Source organism: Ranitomeya variabilis, chromosome 2 (genome assembly GCF_051348905.1).
Source record: "Ranitomeya variabilis isolate aRanVar5 chromosome 2, aRanVar5.hap1, whole genome shotgun sequence".
Classification (NCBI taxonomy): Eukaryota; Metazoa; Chordata; class Amphibia; order Anura; family Dendrobatidae; genus Ranitomeya; species Ranitomeya variabilis.
Genome location: NC_135233.1, coordinates 840710573 through 840734499, shown reverse-complemented (window position 1 = coordinate 840734499; position 23927 = coordinate 840710573). Strand labels below are relative to the sequence as shown.

Genomic DNA, 23927 nt, shown 5'->3' with positions numbered 1-23927 from the left:
AGGAAGAGCCAGCACCGAGCACCGCACATGTCCCGGCTGCAGGGGTCCAGGGAAGGGAAGGAGCCCCTGAATCCTCCTCACCAGCCGCTGCTGCTGACAGGAAGTGCCGGCGTCCTTGCTGCAGAATTTAAAGGTGCAGTGCTTCTAAAGCAGCAAGTGGTCAGGAGGCCCTAAATAGCTGCTCAGGGACTGGCCCGGGGGGCATATGCCACCCTGCCACCTAGCCCAGTCCGCCCCTGAACAGCGGGTACTAATCGGGCTCTCTCTACGTCCCGGAAGTGGGCGGGGCTTCACCGGCGGCCGCAAATTCGGGATTTTAAATGCCCGAAGCGGGACAGCGGGACCCCGGTGCCAAAGCGGGACTGTCACGCTGAAATCGGGACGGTTGGGAGGTATGCTTACATTAAGGGTATGTGCACATGTTGAATTTGATAATAATTTGATAAATCCGCAGGGCAAAAACGCCGCGTTTTTCCTGCGGATTTATTGCGGATTTACCGCGGTTTTTGTGCAGATTCCACTGCGGTTTTACACCTGCGGTTTTCTATTATGAAGCAGGTGTAAAACCGCTGCGGATTCCGCACAAAGAATTGACATGCTGCGGAATGTAAACCGCTGCGTTTCCGAGCGTTTTTTCTGCAGCATGTGCACTGCGGATTGCGTTTCCCATAGGTTTACATTGTACTGTAAGCGCATAGGAAACTGCTGCGGACCCGCAGCTGCGGAAACGCTGCGGATCTGCAGCAAAATCTGCAGCGTGTGCACATAGCCTCAATGAGTGATATGTATTGTAACTTCTACAATGCTCTACAGCAGAGGGGATTCAGGTGATCAAGCGTCCACATGTTCAGGGTTTCAGTACCTGTAGTATTAGAGGTAATGCTGACGTCATCCGCCTGCGCAACTGTCTCAGAGAGCGCGGGAAGGAAGCAGAGGACGGATCCTTGCAACTCTGCTGTCATTTTCTCCTGTAGGCAGCGGAGCTGCAGGGATCGCTCACTGGCCATGGGCCCCCTGAGCCTTCGGAGCCGGAGAAATAGGCCACATTGCCCTCTTTATTAGCCGCCCGGCAGGGGCCCCCCTCCACCTCTGGGCCCCGATGCAGCTGCATCGGCGGTATGTCCGCCTCTGCTCCAGAGCTTTTCTTTAATAAAAGGAGGCATTACCAGTGTGAGACATGTAACTAGCACAGAACAAGAGAACTCTGCTGTATTGCAACCCTAAATAAGAATAGAGGTGACAAAGGGCAAAGAAATATAAATCATGGTCTGGGCAGTTATAAATAAGTCAAAAACTAGTGCTAATAATCTATTGCCCAGCTTCAATCTATGCCATGGATTCAAAAAATCAGACCGGTTATCAAATAACTTGCAAGAGAAAAAGGGGGAGGAAAAGAAATCCAAAAGATAATCTATGGTCTTTCAGTAAAATATGCTTTATTGTGGAAGGCACAGAAGCAGTGGCAGCAACGGATAGCCACCAACAAGGTATAGAAAGGGCACTGAGAGACCATGCATGCCATATTTATAAATATTTTATACACAACGTATGTAAATAACAAAGGGCAAACGATGTATTCAAAAGCATGTACAAATTGGTAAAACTTTACATAGACATGTACCAAATTAGATCACATACAGGTCAGTGCCGTTACAGCTCCTAGTAGAGCCTAAAAACATGCTAAATACAAGATGGACATATTCTATTTTAGATAAATAATAAGAATACATCACCCAAAAAGTGCAGGCAAGTGCTGGCAGGTAGAGGGTCCCAGTGCCCGCCCCAACGCGCGTTTCGGAACACCTTCGTCAGGGGGCACATTATACAGCAAAAGGAAGTGGTATAAAAAGGCCACGCGCAGGAAGTGAACTGTGCAAGTGCTCCGGATGTGGTTCGGCGCTCCCTAGCAACCACACACACCGCAGAAGAAGGCATCGTCCAGGCTGTACGTATGGAAAACACGTGGGGCCCCACGTGATCCGCTCACAACAAAAGCCATGGGCGGCGCCGCCTGCAGAGGGTAGTGGGTAGGCGCATGCGCCGAAGTAATTGCGAGATGAGAGCCGCCATATCATCTGAGGGCAAAACATAGCCTGTCATGATGGTAGCCAAAGGGCAAGTTAAGCCCATACAGAAGTCGCGGCGGCTCAAAGACAACATACTGGTTAAAGTGTAAAGGGCAATGACAGAAAAACAAAAAGTGGAACAGACCAAACGATACATACATAAAACACACCAGAGGTGCTTCTGCTAAATAGACTAAGGACAGGGCAACAGATAAACGAATCTACCCAATTTGAAACTATAATTTACTATAAATTTCTTACTAATTTCGTAGAAAAGATAAAACATCTCAACAGTACATAAAGAGCCATAAACAATGCAGATTGCTATATACCCCACCCCCCACCTATCACCACCTCACATTGCACATGAGTCCCTGAAAAAATAACATAAAGGTCCAAAGACCATAACCCTGAGGGAGCAGTGCATCCAAAAGTGGACACCTGGAGGTCAGCATGCATCCATAAAGTGACTAAGGATAAAGTAACACCTGTCTATCTTTCATATAAAGTGCGGAAGTAACTAGCAAAAGGTGCAATGCTTACCAGCAGATGAGTGGGAACAAGGGGGGTCGGATGCACTGCTCCCTCAGGGTTATGGTCTTTGGACCTTTATGTTATTTTTTCAGGGACTCATGTGCAATGTGAGGTGGTGATAGGTGGGGGGTGGGGTATATAGCAATCTGCATTGTTTATGGCTCTTTATGTACTGTTGAGATGTTTTATCTTTTCTACGAATTAATAAAGTTATATGACTATTTTTACCGGATGTAATCAGTTTGCTCCTTTTTCTCCTATTTTTGTCTGATGTTTATTGGAGCTGAGGTTGTTTGAACAGGGGTTGCGGACAATTTGTGTCGCTACCCCTGTTTCTCAAATATGTATATGGGATTTCTGTTGCCACTTTCTTTTGCTGTATAATGTGCCCCCTGACGAAGGTGTTCCGAAACGCACGTTGGGGCGAGCACTGGGACCCTCTACCTGCCAGCACTTGCCTGCACTTTTTGGATGATGTATTCTTATTATTTATCTAAAATAGAATATGTCCATCTTGTATTTAGCATGTTTTTAGGCTCTACTAGGAGCTGGGACAGCACTGACCTGTATGTGATCTAATTTGGTACATGTCTATGTCAACTTTTACCAATTTGTACATGCTTTTGAATACATCGTTTGCCCTTTGTTATTTACATACGTTGTGTATAAAATATTTATAAATATGGCATGTATGGTCTCTCAGTGCCCTTTCTATACCTTGTTTGGTGGCTAGCCGTTGCTGCCACCGCTTCTGTGCCTTCCACAATAAAGCATATTTTACTGAAAGACCATAGGTTATCTTTTGGATTTCTTGTCCTCCCCCTTTTGTATTGCAACCCTGTCTACTGTTATATGGAAGTTGAGGCACTGAGCGTAACCTGCAGATGTTATAATCACACACAGCTCGGCAGTGAGATGAGCAGAGCAAAGAGCAGCCATTACACTGGTAACTCCCCCTTTTATGCAAAATAATCTATGGAGGCAGACTCTCAGGCAGATCAGTGTTCAGCCCATAGCCCTGCACAGTTCATTTACATATAAGAAAAAACAAGGATTTTTCTGGAATAAAACATCAGATTGCAGATATCAAGGTATCATTTTATTCAGCTTCCTATGACCTTTGTGCCCATTTAGACCGCTTGTGAGAGGTGATCCTGCTGACAGATTCCCTTTAACAGAGAAACCATGAAATAGAGTTTTAAGAAGCTCATTGTTATTTAATTAAGAACGTAAACCTACATGTTCGGAAAGTTAGCAGAAATCCCTTTATAACCATTAGCTGAAATTAGCCTTACTTATAATATGCAGGCCTTAGCATGGATTGTAGCAAATGTATATCATACAGGATCATCGTGTCTTTACAAATGATTGACAGTACAGTTAGGCTGGGTTCACATTGCGTTGGTGCAGGGCGTTCAACACATGCGTTAAACGGACTGCACCAAAGCTAGTGCCTTTTAAAGATCGCGTTATGCGATCACGATAGCGCAGATGCTCCACCTTATACAGCTAGTTAGATCATTCTTCCATTACATCATTTCTCTTTTCAGGGTCTAATGGAACACTGGCTGGATTTGATTCAATCTTGTTTTTTTTCAAGTAAGGTAAAATGTTATTAGTGTAGAATGTTTCCAGTGTCGCCTCTGTTTGCTTCCAAAACTCAAAGTCAAAATTTACAGGCAGAATAGTGGTCTCTTTTCGTGTGTGGACAACAAGCTCTGCATATGAAGTGTCAGTAACAGCCATATGACACTGAATTTGAGTGTAGTAGGCATGGTCCAATCGTAAGGCGTAAGATGTCCCATCCCACCTCAAGCAGAAGGAGCGATGTTTGCAGGCCTGTCGTAGTGTACTATCAGGATGTTTGTGCAAACACTTCACCAGAAGAGGCCAGCTCTTATTATCCTTCCGGTTTACTGCTGTTCTGTTGGTACATGCTAGCCAAACTTTCTTGTTGTGGTGCAGCACATCATGCTCTTTCACTTCTAATCTCTGATTGTGTTTTTCCAAATTCATCTTCTTGTACTTATGAATGGCATCTTCCTCCATTTGTTGGATCCACTCACTTCTTTTTCTCAATTTCCAGTCACCTGAGCTCAGCATAGCTCTTAACTGTGATACAGGCATTCGCTCATTTGGGTTCTTAGCATAGCGACTGTGAATAATCTCATGTACAGAGGAAGCCATTATGTAATTTTTACACTCACTACTCAACTTCGATTTTTTCCTACAATGGTAAGGATGTGGTCTACGTTGGAAGGGTCGAAGGAATGCCCAACTATTTTTGGAACCAAGAGACACTTGCCCAAAAGTCTTTTTTTTGGCAGTTTTCTTTTTTAGATTTTTTTCTAAAGAAATAACAGTATAAACTGCTTTGCTGAAACTCAGAGATGGCAGCTTTTCTTTTTTTTTTAATTGTGGGAAATATTTTTTCTTGGGATCCGACAACACCTGAATGATTTCAGTATTATTTTCTGCATGCTTGCTGGAAAATTTTGTTTTATCAAGGGCGAGAGACACATCCTGAGGAAATAGAAGGTGTTCAAAATTAATTTGGATAGGCTGTATAAACTTGATCAGGTGAAGCAGATGGAATTTGTAGTATGTAAATGATTTTCCATTACTTTTTGTAGAAAGATTGTTATTGGGATGGATGATTTCTTCAGATTTTTTTGAAGTGTGGGTTGTTAAAGCTGTATTTTTGAAGCTTGGAGAAGGATTGTTTGTGATTAAGGAGAGCTTTGGCTTGATGAGCACAGTAGACTTCTTCAGTTTGCTTGAAACAGATTTTGTCTTCGAAATTGGACATGAGTTTTTCTCCAAAGGCACAGATTTATCTTTTGCTTTTCTGGTACATTTCTTCTCTTTTTTCTTTTTGTCTGGATGAGAACTACCCTGAAGGTTTGTAGATAAATTATTTGCAGGTTGTGAAAGTGAATTGGCTTGAGCAGATGTGTCAGTCTTGTTTTTAGATGCTTTTTTTTTCTTGGTATTGGGTTTTATTGAAGCACTGCTTCCCTGGATAGGTTGATCTGCCTTCTTGACATTGAGATTTTTGTTGCAAGGCACATTGGAAATTATTGAAGAGTTATTACTTTGAATATGTTGAGCTGTGCAACTTTCAATAGTCAAATTTAAATCACCATTTTCCTGTTTATCTGTGTTTTTCGTATTTACAGTGAATTTCTGCACTGTGCGTGGTGTAGGATAGCCCGATTGCAAAGAAGAATCCTTTTCTTGATTTAAAGATGAAGTATTGGCAGACAGTGGAATAAATTCAATCATTTTCCGGTACAAAGTGCCTGTTGAAGTGCAATATAGATTGCCTGTTGCTGGGCATTGTAAGTATATTCCATTTGGGTTTTGTGGGTCTGTCGGTAAATGCACAAATAGATATGATTTATCCAAAATTGGAAAGATTGGAGCTACTGAGCGATGCATGATCAGAGCAGCGAGATGGTTAGATGACTAGAATCCAAATGATGTGAGCACCGACATGGGTCGCTGTACATAAACAGATGAGCCAATATCGAGTTTGATAAAGAATGAAGAAAAGACCTGGGGATCAAATAGGATCATTAATATTTATTATATGGTCATTTTATAATTTACTAAAAAACATAAATGTACACAAAATTGACAGATACCCTACAACAGTGTTCCCCAACTCCGATCCTCAAGCGCCACCAACAGGTCATGTTTTCAGGATTTCCTTAGTATTGCACAGGTGATGGAATTATTGCCTGTGCAGGTGATGCAATTATCACCTGTGCAATACTAAGGAAATACTGAAAACATGACCTGTTGGTGGCTCTTGAGGACCGAACTTAGGGAGCACTGCCCTACAAGATTGACACGCATGCATGATTTGTATATTACTAAACATATTCCACATTTTAGAGCTCCAAATCCCCTGATTTTCTTCTTACAGCCAAAAAGCGCTAATTGTAAGCAGCTACCACAATGTAAGCCTCTGAATTTACTAAAGATGGGTTCACTATTGTGTTGGGTTGCTGAAAAGGAGATATATAAATCTGTATGAGGTAAGCTGGTTTTAAGGAATGGAACCACGTATTCCCTGCAGTGGACACCATTTATTCCTGTCAGAAGTGCTCAGTATATACATTTTTAGCAAAGTGCCAGCCAGGGCGCAGACCAACTAAAGCCCTCTACAAACCCAGCGCTGAGCAGTCAATTTGCATCCTGATCGGCACTGTGATTGTACCTATACTTTATAAGCTAAGCATTGCTGACAATACTAACACTGCACAATAAATTATAGGGATATTTTTATACAGCTCTGGCAAAAATTAAGAGACCACTGCACAGCTTTATAAAAATCAGCTTCTCTACATGTCTGACAGCCATTCCATTCCAGTGTCAGTTGAATTCCAACCAGAGGTCACCTCATTTTATTTAATGTGCTTCTGATTAGGTGATCATTAGTGATGAGCGAACCTACTCGCCACTACTCGGTACAGTATCACTGTACTCGGCGAGCATTGAGCATTTCCGGGATTACTCGGTGGGAACTCGGGTCTCCACCCTGCATTTTTGGCGGTCTTTAGAGACCCAATCAACATGCAGGGATTGTCTGCCAGGCACTGTAACGCCACCGCCATCATTGTTGTGGTTTTACAGTGATTGGCTGGCCTCACAGCATCATCAGGGGTTTATCAGCTCCGGAATCGGACAGTGTAGGGAGAGCTGCTGCTGAGATAGGGTCAGATTTGTGGATTTCTTACTTAGTGTGTGGTCTACCATCCTAAACTACCGTACTCAATCCAGCTAAACCAACAGTCCTTGTAAGGACTAATTCCGGAGTATATAGGTTGCAGTGTTAGGTAGGCAGGGGAGTGTACGTCGCTCTATACATATCAGTGCAGGGCCTGCAGGCACTGTATGTGTGTATATAGATACATCAAGAGGGTCCATTCCATTACTGTCTGCTGCTGCTACCTATAGCATATATTGACCATATACACCTTTTTTTTGCCAGGTTAATAGAGATTATTTTATTGCAAAGCAATCCAGAGCCCTTTTTTTTCTCCATTTTCTTTTTGAAACTGCACAATACAGCCAGATTCTTTTCCTAGCACAGCGTGAAAAATCCAGCAATTTTAAAGGGGTCACAAAAATAACTTATGAGTGCGCAGAAAAATCTTTCATTTTTTTTTGTGGTACGGTAGAGTAGAATTTTTTTTGAGTGTCTTACACAATTTCTTGACACCATTTTGCTGAACGCAAAAAAAATACATACAGGCCACATATTTTACATTGTGGTATATCTGTGACACGCCTCATACATCCGTATTCTAAAAATGTGGGAATTTTAGGCCTAAATTCCATTTTTTTTGCTGTCTGTTACTTTAGCTATATACATTACTATTTTGCAAAGCCCCCCCAAAATGCAGGCCACATATTTGGCAGTGGTATTTCCGTGACAGGCCTCATATATCTGCGTGCTCCAAGTTTGGGCATTTTAGTCCGGTATTCCATTTTTTTTCCTGGCTGTTACTCTACTTACAGTGGGGCAAAAAAGTATTTAGTCAGTCAGCAATAGTGCAAGTTCCACCACTTAAAAAGATGAGAGGCGTCTGTAATTTACATCATAGGTAGACCTCAACTATGGGAGACAAACTGAGAAAAAAAATCCAGAAAATCACATTGTCTGTTTTTTTATCATTTTATTTGCATTTTATGGTGGAAAATAAGTATTTGGTCAGAAACAACATTTCATCTCAATACTTTGTAATAAATCCTTTGTTGGCAATGACAGAGGTCAAACGTTTTCTGTAAGTCTTCACAAGGTTGCCACACACTGTTGGTGGTATTTTGGCCCATTCCTCCATGCAGATCTCCTCTAGAGCAGTGATGTTTTTGGCTTTTCGCTTGGCAACACGGACTTTCAACTCCCCCCAAATGTTTTCTATAGGGTTGAGATCTGGAGACTGGCTAGGCCACTCCAGGACCTTGAAATGCTTCTTACGAAGCCACTCCTTCATTGCCCTGGCGGTGTGCTTTGGATCATTGTCATGTTGAAAGACCCAGCCACGTTTCAACTTCAATGCCCTTGCTGATGGAAGGAGGTTTGCACTCAAAATCTCACGATACATGGCCCCATTCATTCTTTCATGTACCCGGATCAGTCGTCCTGGCCCCTTTGCAGAGAAACAGCCCCAAAGCATGATGTTTCCACCACCATGCTTTACAGTAGGTATGGTGTTTGATGGATGCAACTCAGTATTCTTTTTCCTCCAAACACGACAAGTTGTGTTTCTACCAAACAGTTCCAGTTTGGTTTCATCAGACCATAGGACATTCTCCCAAAACTCCTCTGGATCATCCAAATGCTCTCTAGCAAACTTCAGACGGGCCCGGACATGTACTGGCTTAAGCAGTGGGACACGTCTGGCACTGCAGGATCTGAGTCCATGGTGGCGTAGTGTGTTACTTATGGTAGGCCTTGTTACATTGGTCCCAGCTCTCTGCAATTCATTCACTACGCGGGGGGCGTGGTTCTGGGATTTTTGCTCACCGTTCTTGTGATCATTCTGACCCCACGGGGTGGGATTTTGCGTGGAGCCCCAGATCGAGGGAGATTATCAGTGGTCTTGTATGTCTTCCATTTTCTAATTATTGCTCCCACTGTTGATTTCTTCACTCCAAGCTGGTTGGCTATTGCAGATTCAATCTTCCCAGCCTGGTGCAGGGCTGCAATTTTGTTTCTGGTGTCCTTTAACAGCTCTTTGGTCTTCACCATAGTGGAGTTTGGAGTCAGACTGTTTGAGGGTGTGCACAGGTGTCTTTTTATACTGATAACAAGTTTAAACAGGTGCCATTACTACAGGTAATGAGTGGAAGAAAGAGGAGACTCTTAAAGAAGAAGTTACAGGTCTGTGAGAGCCAGAAATCTTGATTGTTTGTTTCTGACCAAATACTTATTTTCCACCATAAAATGCAAATAAAATGATAGAAAAACAGACAATGTGATTTTCTGAATTTTTTTTTCTCAGTTTGTCTCCCATAGTTGAGGTCTACGTATGATGTAAATTACAGACGCCTCTCATCTTTTTAAGTGGTGGAACTTGCACTATTGCTGACTGACTAAATACTTGTTTGCCCCACTGTATATATCAGCACTGTTTTGCGTCTAAAAAAATAATTAAAAAAAGGCCACATATTTGGCAGTGTGGTATTTGCGTGACAGGCCTCATATAGCTGCGTGCTCCAAGTTTGGGTATTTTAGGCCGGTATTCCAGTTTTTTTCCTGTCTGTTACTCTACTTATATGCAGCACTTTTTTTGCATTTAAAAAATACAGGCCACATATTTGACAGTGTGGTATTTCCGTGACAGGCCTCATATATCTGTGTGCTCCAAGTTTGGGCATTTTAGGCCAATATTCCAGTTTTTTTTCTGTCTGTTACTCTACTTATATACAGCACTTTTTTGCATATACAAAATACAGGCCACATATTTGACAGTGTGGTATTTCCGTGACAGGCCTCATATATCTGTGTGCTCCAAGTTTGGGCATTTTAGGCAAATATTCCAGTTTTTTTCTGTCTGTTACTCTACTTATATACAGCACAATTTTGCATTTAAAAAAATAGAAAATACAGGCCACGTATTTGTCAGTGTGGTGTTTCCGTGACAGGCCTCATATATCTGCGTGCTCCAAGTTTGGGCATTTTAGGCCGGTATTTCAGTTTTTTTTCGTGTCTGTTACTCTACTTATATACAGCACAATTTTGCATTTAAAAAAATAAAAAATACAGGCTACATATTTGGCAGTGTGGTATTTCCGTGACAGGCCTCATACATCTGTGTGCTCCAAGTTTGGGCATTTTAGGCCAATATTCCAGTTTTTTTCTGTCTGTTACTCTACTTATATACAGCACAATTTTGCATTTAAAAAAATAAAAAATACAGGCCACATATTTAGCAGTGTGGTATTTCCGTGACAGGCCTCATATATCTGCTACTAGTCTGCCTGTGGGGGGTGCTGCCTTATACTACAGAGTCTGCCTGTGTATGTGGGTGCTGTCTTATACTACAATCTGCCTGGGGGGGTGCTGCCTTATACCAGAGTCTGCCCATTGGGGGTGCTGCCTTATACTACAGAGTCTGCCTGTGGGGGTGCTGCCTTATACTACAGAGACTGCCTGTGAGGGTGTGTGGAGCCTTATACTACAGAGTCTGCCTGTGGGGGAGCTGCTTTATACTACAGGGTCTGCCTATGGAGTGCTGCCTTATACTACAGAGTCTGCCTATGGGGTGCTGTCTTATACTACAGGGTCTGCCTATGGGGTGCTGTCTTGTACTACAGAGTCTGCCTATGGGGTGCTGCCTTTTACTAGAGGGTCTGCCTATGGGGTGCTGTCTTATACTACAGAGTCTGCCTATGGGGGAGCTGCCTTATACTACAGGGTCTGCCTATGAGCTGCTGCCTTATACTACAGGGTCTGCCTATTGGGTGCTGTCTTATACTACAGGGTCTGCCTATGGGGTGTTGCCTTATACTACAGTCTGCTGCCTTATACTACAGGGTCTGCCTATGGGGTGCTGCCTTATACTAGAGGGTCTGCCTATGGGGTGCTGTCTTATACTACAGAGTCTGCCTAAGAGGGTTCCTTTTACTACAGGGTCTGCCTATGGGGTGCTGCCTTATACTACAGGGTCTGCCTATGGGGTGCTGCCTTATATTACAGAGTCCGCTGCCTTATACTACAGGGTCTGCCTATGGGGTGCTGCCCTATAGTACAGAGTCCGCTGCCTTATACTACAGGGTCTGCCTATGGGGTGCTGCCTTTTACTAGAGGGTCTGCCTATGGGGTGCTGTCTTATACTACAGAGTCTGCCTAAGAGGGTTCCTTTTACTACAGGGTCTGCCTATGGGGTGCTGCCTTATACTACAGGGTCTGCCTATGGGGTGCTGCCTTATATTACAGAGTCCGCTGCCTTATACTACAGGGTCTGCCTATGGGGTGCTGCCTTATATTACAGAGTCTGCTGCCTTATACTACAGGGTCTGCCTATGGGGTGCTGCCTTTTACTAGAGGGTCTGCCTATGGGGTGCTGTCTTATACTACAGAGTCTGCCTATGGGGGTGCTGCCTTATACTACAGGGTCTGCCTATGAGCTGCTGCCTTATACTACAGGGTCTGCCTATTGGGTGCTGTCTTATACTACAGGGTCTGCCTATGGGGTGTTGCCTTATACTACAGTCTGCTGCCTTATACTACAGGGTCTGCCTATGGGGTGCTGCCTTATACTACAGGGTCTGCCCATGGGGTGCTGCCTTATACTACAGGGTCTGCCTATGGGGTGCTGCCCTATAGTACAGAGTCTGCCTATGGAGTGCTGCCTTATACTAGAGGGTCTTCCTATGGGGTGCTGCCTTATATTACAAAGTCTGCCTATGGGGTGCTGTCTTGTACTACAGAGTCTGCCTATGGGGTGCTGCCTTTTACTAGAGGGTCTGCCTATGGGGTGCTGTCTTATACTACAGAGTCTGCCTATGGGGGTGCTGCCTTATACTACAGGGTCTGCCTATGAGCTGCTGCCTTATACTACAGGGTCTGCCTATTGGGTGCTGTCTTATACTACAGGGTCTGCCTATGGGGTGTTGCCTTATACTACAGTCTGCTGCCTTATACTACAGGGTCTGCCTATGGGGTGCTGCCTTATACTACAGGGTCTGCCCATGGGGTGCTGTCTTATACTACAGAGTCTGCCTATGGGGTGCTGCCTTATATTACAGAGTCCGTTGCCTTATACTACAGGGTATGCCTATGGGGTGCTGCCCTATAGTACAGAGTCTGCCTATGGGGTGCTGCCTTATATTACAGAGTCCACTGCCTTATACTACAGGGTCTGCCTATGGGGTGCTTGTTATGACCCCAATGGCGAGGGTCTCAGAGGAACGTGGAAGTCTGCAGAATACAAAAATCCAGCTCATAGGGCAGTGGTAACTGGGTTGACCATATATCTACTCCTAACGCCAACACTAGAAGTAGCCGGGGATCATTCCTACGTTGATTCTAGATGACACGCGCCAGCCGGAGAATCTAGCTACCCCTAGTAGAGGAAAACAAAGACCTTTCTTGCCTCCAGAGAAGGGGACCCCAAAGCTGGATAGAAGCCCCCCACAAATAATGACGGTGAGGTAAGAGGAAATTACAAACACAGAAATGAATCAGGTTTAGCACAGAGAGGCCCGCTTACTGATAGCAGAATAAAGAAAGGTAACTTATATGGTCAACAAAAACCCTATCAAAATCCACACTGGAAATTCAAGAACCCCCGAACCGTCTAACGGTCCGGGGGGAGAACACCAGCCCCCCTAGAGCTTCCAGCAAAGGTCAGGATATAGATTTGGAACAAGCTGGACAAAAATACAAAACCAAAACAAATAGCAAAAAGCAAAAGGCAGACTTAGCTGATATAACTGGAACCAGGATCAGTAGACAAGAGCACAGCAGACTAGCTCTGATAACTACGTTGCCAGGCATTGAACTGAAGGTCCAGGGAGCTTATATAGCAACACCCCTAACTAACGACCCAGGTGCGGATAAAAGGAATGACAGAAAAACCAGAGTCAAAAAACTAGTAACCACTAGAGGGAGCAAAAAGCAAATTCACAACAGTACCCCCCCCTTAGTGAGGGGTCACCGAACCCTCACCACGACCACCAGGGCGATCAGGATGAGCGGCATGAAAGGCACGAACTAAATCGGCCGCATGAACATCAGAGGCGACCACCCAGGAATTATCCTCCTGACCATAGCCCTTCCACTTGACCAGGTACTGAAGCCTCCGCCTGGAGAGGCGAGAATCCAAGATCTTCTCCACCACGTACTCCAACTCGCCCTCAACCAACACCGGAGCAGGAGGCTCAGCAGAAGGAACTACAGGCACAATGTACCGCCGCAACAAGGACCTATGAAATACATTGTGAATAGCAAACGACACAGGAAGATCCAGACGAAAAGATACAGGATTAAGGATTTCCAATATCTTGTAAGGCCCAATAAAACGAGGTTTAAATTTGGGAGAGGAGACCTTCATAGGAACAAAGCGGGAAGAAAGCCATACCAAATCCCCAACGCGTAGTCGGGGACCCACACCGCGGCGGCGGTTGGCAAAGCGCTGAGCCTTCTCCTGTGACAACTTCAAGTTGTCCACCACATGATTCCAGATCTGCTGCAACCTATCCACCACAGAATCCACCCCAGGACAGTCAGAAGGCTCCACATGACCCGAAGAAAAGCGAGGATGGAAACCAGAGTTGCAGAAAAAAGGCGAAACCAAGGTGGCGGAACTAGCCCGATTATTAAGGGCAAACTCAGCCAACGGCAAGAATGTCACCCAATCGTCCTGATCAGCAGAGACAAAACACCTCAAATAAGCCTCCAAAGTCTGATTGGTTCGCTCCGTCTGTCCATTAGTCTGAGGATGGAAAGCAGACGAAAACGACAAATCAATGCCCATCCTACTACAAAAGGATCGCCAGAACCTGGAAACGAACTGGGATCCTCTGTCTGACACAATATTCTCAGGGATGCCGTGCAAACGAACCACGTTCTGGAAAAACACAGGAACCAGATCGGAAGAGGAAGGCAGCTTAGGCAAAGGAACCAAATGGACCATCTTGGAGAAGCGATCACATATCACCCAGATAACGGACATGCCCTGAGATAGCGGAAGATCAGAAATGAAATCCATGGAGATATGTGTCCAAGGTCTCTTCGGGACAGGCAAGGGCAAGAGCAAACCGCTGGCACGAGAACAGCAAGGCTTAGCTCGAGCACAAGTCCCACAGGACTGCACAAATGACCGCACATCTCTTGACAAGGAAGGCCACCAAAAGGACCTGGCCACCAGATCTCTGGTGCCAAAAATTCCCGGGTGACCTGCCAACACCGAGGAATGAACCTCGGAAATGACTCTGCTGGTCCACTTATCCGGGACAAACAGTCTGTCAGGTGGACAAGACTCAGGCCTATCAGCCTGAAATCTCTGCAACACACGTCGCAGATCCGGAGAAATAGCTGGCAAGATAACTCCATCTTTAAGAATACCAACAGGATCAGCGACTCCAGGAGCATCAGGCACAAAGCTCCTAGAAAGAGCATCGGCCTTCACATTCTTTGAACCTGGTAAATACGAGACAACAAAATCAAAGCGGGAGAAAAACAATGACCAGCGGGCCTGTCTCGGATTAAGGCGTTTAGCAGACTCGAGATACATCAGATTTTTGTGATCAGTCAAGACCACCACACGATGCTTAGCACCCTCGAGCCAATGACGCCACTCCTCAAATGCCCATTTCATGGCCAACAACTCCCGATTGCCCACATCATAATTTCGCTCGGCAGGCGAAAACTTCCTAGAGAAAAAGGCACAAGGTTTCATAACAGAGCAACCAGGGCCTCTCTGCGACAAAACGGCCCCTGCCCCAATCTCCGAAGCATCCACCTCAACCTGAAAGGGAAGTGAGACGTCAGGCTGGCACAAAACAGGCGCCGAAGTAAACCGGCGTTTCAACTCCTGGAAAGCCTCCACGGCAGCAGGAGCCCAGTTAGCTACATCGGAGCCCTTCTTGGTCATATCCGTCAAAGGTTTCACAATGCTAGAAAAATTAGCAATAAAACGACGGTAGAAGTTAGCGAAGCCCAAGAACTTCTGAAGACTCTTAACTGACGAGGGCTGAGTCCAATCAAGAATAGCTCGGACCTTGACTGGGTCCATCTCCACAGCAGAAGGAGAAAAAATGAACCCCAAAAAGGGAACCTTCTGTACACCAAAGAGACACTTTGAGCCCTTGACAAACAAAGAATTTTCACGCAAAATTTTAAAGACCAACCTGACCTGCTCCACATGCGAATCCCAATTATCAGAAAAAACCAAAATATCATCCAGATAAACAATCAAAAATTTATCCAGATACTTCCGGAAAATGTCATGCATAAAGGACTGAAAAACTGAAGGCGCATTGGAGAGCCCAAAAGGCATCACCAAGTACTCAAAATGACCTTCGGGCGTATTGAATGCGGTTTTCCATTCATCACCTTGCTTAATGCGCACAAGGTTGTACGCACCACGAAGGTCTATCTTGGTGAACCACTTGGCACCCTTAATCCGGGCAAACAAGTCAGACAACAGCGGTAAAGGATACTGAAATTTGACAGTGATCTTATTTAAAAGCCGATAATCAATACAAGGTCTCAAAGATCCGTCCTTTTTTGCCACAAAAAAGAATCCCGCACCAAGAGGGGAAGAAGACGGACGAATATGTCCTTTCTCCAGAGACTCCTTGATATATGAACGCATAGCGGTATGTTCAGGTACCGACAGATTAAACAGTCTTCCCTTAGGAAACTTACTGCCTGGGATCAAATCTATAGCACAGTCACAGTCCCTATGAGGAGGCAGTGCACTGGACTCAGACTCACTGAAGACATCCTGATAATCAGACAAATACTCCGGAACTTCCGAAGGCGTAGAAGAAGCAATAGACACAGGCAGGGAATCCCCATGAATACCACGACAGCCCCAACTTGAGACTAACATAGCCTTCCAGTCCAGGACTGGATTATGGGTCTGTAACCATGGCAGCCCTAAAACAACCAAATCATGCATTTTATGTAAAACCAGGAAACGTATCACCTCGCGGTGTTCAGGAGTCATGCACATGGTAACCTGTGTCCAATACTGCGGTTTATTTGCTGCCAATGGTGTAGCATCAATACCCCTAAGAGGAATAGGATTTTCTAATGGTTCAAGAGTAAAACCACAGCGCTTAGCAAATGAGAGATCCATGAGACTCAGGGCAGCACCTGAATCTACAAACGCCATGACAGGATAAGATGACAGTGAGCAAATCAAAGTTACAGACAGAATAAATTTAGGTTGCAAATTACCAACGGTGACAGGACTAACAACCTTAGCTATACGTTTAGAGCATGCTGAGATAACATGTGTAGAATCACCACAGTAGTAACACAAGCCATTCCGGCGTCTATGAATTTTCCGCTCATTTCTAGTCAGGATTCTATCACATTGCATTAAATCAGGTGTCCATGAGGGAATTTGCGGTTTTGCGCTCCCGCAACCGCCGGTCAATTTGAATAGCCAGTGCCATAGTATCATTCAGACCTGTGGGAATGGGAAAACCCACCATAACATTCTTAATGGCTTCAGAAAGGCCATTTCTAAAATTAGCGGCCAGTGCACACTCGTTCCAATGTGTCAGCACGGACCATTTCCGAAATTTTTGGCAATACACTTCAGCCTCGTCCTGCCCCTGAGACATAGCCAGCAAGGCCTTTTCTGCCTGAATCTCAAGATTGGGTTCCTCATAAAGTAAACCGAGCGCCAGAAAAAACGCATCAAGATCAGCCAATGCCGGATCTCCTGGCGCCAGCGAAAAAGCCCAATCCTGAGGGTCGCCCCGTAAGAACGAAATAACAATTTTTACTTGCTGAGCAGAATCTCCAGATGAACAGGGTCTCAGGGACAAAAACAATTTACAATTATTCACGAAATTCCTAAACTTAAACCTGTCTCCGGAAAACAGTTCAGGAATCGGTATTTTAGGTTCTGACCTAGGATTTCTGATAACATAGTCTTGTATGCCCTGCACACGAGTAGCCAGCTGGTCCACACTTGTAATCAAGGTCTGGACATTCATGTCTGCAGCAAGCATAGCCACTCTGAGGTAAAGGGGAAGAAGAAAAAAAAAAAAAAAAAAACTCAGAATCTTCTTTCTTATAATCCCTCTTCTGCAATGCATTAAACATTTAATACTGGCCTGGCAAACTGTTATGACCCCAATGGCGAGGGTCTCAGAGGAACGTGGAAGTCTGCAGAATACAAAAATCCAGCTCATAGGGCAGTGGTAACTGGGTTGACCATATATCTACTCCTAACGCCAACACTAGAAGTAGCCGGGGATCATTCCTACGTTGATTCTAGATGACACGCGCCAGCCGGAGAATCTAGCTACCCCTAGTAGAGGAAAACAAAGACCTTTCTTGCCTCCAGAGAAGGGGACCCCAAAGCTGGATAGAAGCCCCCCACAAATAATGACGGTGAGGTAAGAGGAAATGACAAACACAGAAATGAATCAGGTTTAGCACAGAGAGGCCCGCTTACTGATAGCAGAATAAAGAAAGGTAACTTATATGGTCAACAAAAACCCTATCAAAATCCACACTGGAAATTCAAGAACCCCCGAACCGTCTAACGGTCCGGGGGGAGAACACCAGCCCCCCTAGAGCTTCCAGCAAAGGTCAGGATATAGATTTGGAACAAGCTGGACAAAAATACAAAACCAAAACAAATAGCAAAAAGCAAAAGGCAGACTTAGCTGATATAACTGGAACCAGGATCAGTAGACAAGAGCACAGCAGACTAGCTCTGATAACTACGTTGCCAGGCATTGAACTGAAGGTCCAGGGAGCTTATATAGCAACACCCCTAACTAACGACCCAGGTGCGGATAAAAGGAATGACAGAAAAACCAGAGTCAAAAAACTAGTAACCACTAGAGGGAGCAAAAAGCAAATTCACAACAGGTGCTGCCCTATAGTACAGAGTCTGCCTATGGAGTGCTGCCTTATATTACAGAGTCTGCCTATGGGGTGCTGTCTTGTACTACAGAGTCTGCCTATGGGGATGCTGCCTTATACTACAGGGTCTGCCTATGAGCTGCTGCCTTATACTACAGGGTCTGCCTATTGGGTGCTGTCTTATACTACAGGGTCTGCCTATGGGGTGTTGCCTGATGCTACAGTCTGCTGCCTTATACTACAGGGTCTGCCTATGGGGTGCTGCCTTATATTACAGGGTCTGCCTATGGGGTGCTGTCTTATACTACAGAGTCTGCCTAAGAGGGTTCCTTTTACTACAAAGTCTGACTATGGAGTGCTGCCTTATACTAGAGGGTCTGCCTATGGGGTGCTGCCTTATATTACAGAGTCTGCCTATGGGGTGCTGCATTATACTACAGAGTTTGCCTATGGGGTGCAGCCTTATACTACAGAGTCTGCGTATGGGTTGCTGCCTTATACTACAGAGTCTGCCTATGGGGTGCTGTCTTATACCGCAGAGCTTGCCTATGGGGTGCTGCCTTATGCTATAGAGTCTGCCTATTGGGGTGCATTATACAATATAGAGTAGGCCTATGGGGAGTGCATTATACTATATGGAGTCATATGGGGGGTGCATTAGACTATATTGAGGACTATTTGGTGCATTATACTATATGGAGGCTATCTAGGGGACCATCATACAGTGTGGAGATTACAGTGAGGGGGTCATCTTACAGTATTGGAGCCATCAAACAGTTTTGGGGCTACTATGGGGTCAGTATACTGTGTGGGGGTGCATTACAGTGAGGAAGCATCATGTTATGTGTAAGAGAGCATCATACTGTGTATAGGGGAGCTGTTCAGGGGGAGACTCGGGACATTATTCAATGTAAAGTAGGCACTTATTGTTATAGGGGAACTCAGGCTACTGTGACTATCAAAGGGGCACATAGGGCAATATTACTTTCTAGGGGGCAAAATGTGGGCACTGCTTTCTAGGGCACTTGTACCCGGCATTATTATATTATAGAGGGTTGCTTTAGAATTTAGAGAGCACAGAGAACCACACAGCAGGGGCAGTAATAGGGACACATACAGCAGCAGCGGCTCTGCATTGGGGTATCAGCAGGATGAGGAGTTTGTGCAGGTTGGTGATGGCTGAAAATATGAGGCGTGAAACGTGTCTTTGTTGTATTCTCAGCAGCTGAGTCCTGACTGGAAGAAGTTGTCATGTCGGTCTTGGGCAGATGGAAAAAATGCGAAAAGTGACGACTCCATCAGAAAAAACGTCAGCGGTAAGTCATTATCTGTAACTGTGCTGTAATCTCTTATATGTTCTGCCACTGACCATATAGCGGTAATATCAATATTGGTTTTTATATAAAGATTATTTACAGTAATATCGCTGTCATCTGCTGAGGTTCTCCTCCACTATTAGGGTGCGTCACCCAGTTGTAATCAAGGCTACCTGGTTAGGGGCCCACTCAGAAGCTTCACCCCCCTGAACCAAAACCCTAGCTACGCCTCTGCCTGGTGCCTTTACTGTGCTGTGTGGGGCTTTGCAGTAGAGAAAGCTAAGTGTTTATTTCCTCATCCGTTTCGTGTTTGTCACTATCCCCATGTGTTAATATCTGCAGTAGTGCGGCTAGTGCCTGTCGCCAGCCAGTGTACTAGCCAGGGCAGAGTTATGTGACAGTTAGGGACGAGGTATCTTGTCGGCGGCGGGGGGAAGGACCTGCATAGGGCGTTAGGGGATTGCAGGGTAATGCTCAGGGCCATCCGTTGAGTCAGATCACACCGTGACAGAGAGCATAATTACGGCCATCGCGGTTGGAAGGATCTGACAATTTTCTGGAGCACATACCTCCCATATTCCGACAAAACAAGAAGCCATGGGCCAGGAATGATGTGTTCCTGAAGATTCATAAACCTGTTTAATCAATTCCCGACATATGAAGTACAGTTACGTCATATGCCGGCTCCCTGACTTTGATGCAGGTTCGTAAGCTAAGCCTACATTGTTCCCTAAGATAATGCCTGAATTGTGCAGCCATTATGTGCCCTTGACAGCCACATGTGGAACGGAGCTCTGTCCATGAATGTTATCTTGTTAAATGCCGCTGTCAATCTCTGACAGCGGCTTTTAATGTGTGACAGTATGGGGGCACGTCATTCCATACGTCCATCAGTACGCATGAAATGATCGTAGGGCATCGATGGGATTCCATGGCAGCTGGTGGTTTGCTGAAAACCTCTGAGCTTGTCATGACAGTTCTCATGTGAATCCCAGAGTGTAGTTGAGGTTTAAAGGAGATCATTATTTTCACTGCTCTGTATAGTACAAGCAATGGATAATCACAGATTCAAGTCCCCCAAGGGAACAAACATGTACAAAAGAAGAAAAATGTTTTTAAAAATGTGAAAGCTCAAATCACTCCCTTTTGCCCCATCAAAATGATGCAATTAAAAAAATACACGTATTTGGTATAGCTGCATTCATAAAGGTTAGAGCTATCAAAATATTAATTTATCTGATTGGTAAATGGAGTAACGTGAAAAAAATCAAAACGCTAGAATTACGTGATTTTGCCCGTTGCAACATTGCAATGAAATGCAATAAGAAGCGATCAAAACATTGTATCCTTCTCAAAATGGTATCAGTAAAAATGTCAAAAAACAAGTCCTCACACAGCCACATATCCCAAAGAATTAAAACATTATGAGTCTCGGAAAATGGTAACACAAGCAAAAAATTATTTTTTTTTATAAAATTTCCACATTTTTTTCACCACTTAAATAAAAAAATTAGGCATTTTTGGTATCTGCTTAACCATAGTGACATAGAGAATCATATTGCTAGGTCACTTTTACCATACATTGAACAAGGTAAATAAACCCCTGGAATTGCTCTTTTTTGCAATTTCAACACACTTGGATTTTTTTCACTGCTTTCCAGTACATTATATGATAAAATAAATAGGTTAATTAAAAAGTACAATTTGTCCTGCAAAAAAAAAAGCCATGATACAGCTATGTTATAGCTCTTGGAAGAAGGGGAGGAAAAAATGAAAACGAAATAACAGAAATTGGCTGCGGCGTGAAGGTGTTCAGGAGGAAACTTGCATGCGTGTCTATTAGTGAGAATCAGATATATCTATTGATAGCTAAATAATTTGTATGTAAAATATGAAAATCATCTGTATATTACATGGATGGAGAATCTGAATGCATATTTGTACAGTAAATCCCATCCTACCTTCCTGTTCCCCTGTTTGCTACAGAACATTCACGAGACTTTGACAGCCGTTTCCTACCTTTGCTCTCCAGCAACTCAAGGTTGCTCATTGCTCTCTGAATGTTGTACTCTGAATTCAGTAGATCCCAATCCTGTGGTTATTACATTCCTAAGTTTCGTTTTCCTTTCTATGACTTCACATTTTCTCAACCCCTAGTGGTGAGCTATAAATAACACTCCTTATCCCCTTCAGTAACATAGGTAAATATACACGGTGACTTGCAAAAGTGTTCAAAAGACCTAAGATGCGGGAAGAACGCGGCGCTCCATTTTTAAGTGCTGCATAGCAGGTATATAGTGGAAAATGTTGTAAAACTATTGCACACTTAGAGATCAATTTAATGTATTTTTATTTACTTACTTATTTACATCAATATACAGCGGGTGAAATAAGTATTGAACACATCACCAATTTTCAGGTCACCAAGTAAATGTATTTCTAATGATGCTATTAACATGAAATTCTCACCAATCCATCACACAATCTGCAACTAATGCAGAATTCTATGAGATGAGAATCCTTCAGCTATTATTTGATGTACTCTACAGACCATCCAAAAACCAAAACATACTAGTGCAAATAACAACAACACAGACTCAAACAACAGCGATCGACTTCCTGGGATAAAGGCGTCATTTACTCGCACATCAAATCTCTTTTGTAGTGCAGCGTGGTTGGTGCAGTGTGACAGATAGGCAGGGGCCACAGGAAAGTTCACAGCAAACGTCTTTAATGTCCAAACAACTCACACAATGAACAGCACACAGTATCCTCCGGATCGCAGCCGGGCATCTCAACAGTCCGTATACGAGACTAATTCTCGAGGGCGACATGCTGCAGGGGTGCCAGACGTTCGCTGATCTTGGCTCTGTTACCTCACACACAAGCTGGACGCTGCAGAGCCACCTGTTCTGCCACTTGCAAACAAACACTGACACACCCAACCCTTTGCTGCAGGGTTTTTAAGTGGTCCACTTGTAAGACCCGGTCCAGAGGGAGTGAACTGCCCCACTACCATCCAGTAGTTCACTCCAAAAATAAAAAACCCTTAACGGGTTTTCCTGAACAATGCCTTGGTCAAATAAGGCTACTTTCACACTAGCGTCGTGCACTGCACGTCGCTATGCGTCGTTTTGTAGAAAAAACGCATCCTGCAAAAGTGCTTGCAGGATGCGTTTTTTCTCCATTGACTTGCATTAGCGACGCAGTGCGACGCATTGTCACACGTTGCAACCATCGTGTGACGGTTGCGTCGTGTTGTGTCGGACCGTCGCCACCAAAAACGTTGCTTGTAACGTTTTTTGATGAGTCATTCCCATCTTTTCCGACCGCGCATGTGTGTAGCGCCCCCACTGCCGCAGGGCCGAGGGGTACCCGGTACCGGGCCTCTGAGTCTCTGTTCTGGGGTTGTCACGGTGGCTAGACCCAGTCCGTGACCCTGCTGGGAAGGGGGGTGCATACAATTAAAGGTGAAAGTGTGGTGGTGAGGTTGCGGTGCTGTGCAGGTCGCAGTAAATAACGAGGACACCAGGTTGCAGTCTCTTTACCTCTTTACTGAAGGATTCTCAGTCCTCAATCCGGAATACGGTTAACCGGGCTGCGCAAGTCCGGCCGGTCCAATGGCACCTCCAGAGTTCCCTTTACAGGTGGAAATATGTGCCTTCCTGCTAGCGCTATGTGTTGTGGTCCTCCCCTGCTGTGCTTACGGGATAGTCCCCACAACTGTTGTGTCTGTTTCTCGTGTTCCCTCACAACTCAACTCGATTAGGTGATGTTCTGCTAATCCTCCGTCCCTCCCTGATGTTACGGTTGGGACGCACCCGTATGACGGATAGGCTCGGAGCTCTTCCAGGACCCTAGAGTCGCCCCTCTCCACAGGTTGCCCCCTATGTCTTCTTAGGTGATTTAGGTGAGACAGCCCGCCTATGACTGACTGTCCTGCCGTTGGTTTGAAGTATTGCTTGGAGCTAGACATATAAATACTTCCTCGGCGTTCCGGCCGCCGGCTGTGCGCCTCAGTAGGATGTTGCCTCGGTCTTACAGCACGACTCCTACTGGTATTCTCCTTCTTGCTTTGATCTCGTTTCTCACTCAGCACAATAAATCTCGCTTCTGATCCTTTCTTAGGGCACCGCCGCTATGCTGAGCAGGCACAGTCCCGTGACGTTCTTTCTCGTTGCCAGGCCTCTGTCAGGATCCCACCCCTGACAGGGACCCTACCGAATGTTCCCCCACAACACCCTCCGCCACAAGGTGTTGCCTGGTTCCAACCCAGTCAGCTTTCTTTCTAACTTCCTGCCTGATCCCCAGTTTTACCAAAGTGTGCCTGATCCCCAGTTTTACCAAAGTGTGAGGAGTGGCCTATTAAATAGCACCCTTACCTCCCCCTGGAGGCCAGACTGTGAAATGTATTGGTGTCTGTGATGCCTGGTC

The 23927-nt window shown here is 44.9% G+C and overlaps 1 protein-coding gene across 1 annotated transcript; it reads right to left on the bottom strand.

Annotated features, from left to right (window-relative positions):
• Positions 1-3476: 3476 nt before the first annotated feature.
• LOC143807966 (uncharacterized) lies at positions 3477-21475 on the bottom strand. Its single transcript, XM_077290119.1, has 2 exons — positions 21455-21475; positions 3477-6158 (listed from the first exon to the last, which is right to left on the bottom strand). The coding sequence occupies exon 2, from the start codon at positions 6039-6041 to the stop codon at positions 4119-4121; it is 1923 nt and encodes a 640-aa protein (XP_077146234.1). The 5' UTR covers positions 6042-6158; positions 21455-21475; the 3' UTR covers positions 3477-4118.
• Positions 21476-23927: the final 2452 nt, after the last annotated feature.

Bases quoted from the DNA above. Each gene is read 5' to 3' on its own strand.
- LOC143807966 (XM_077290119.1), bottom strand. From the start codon at position 6,041: ATGCATCGCTCAGTAGCTCCAATCTTTCCAATTTTGGATAAATCATAT.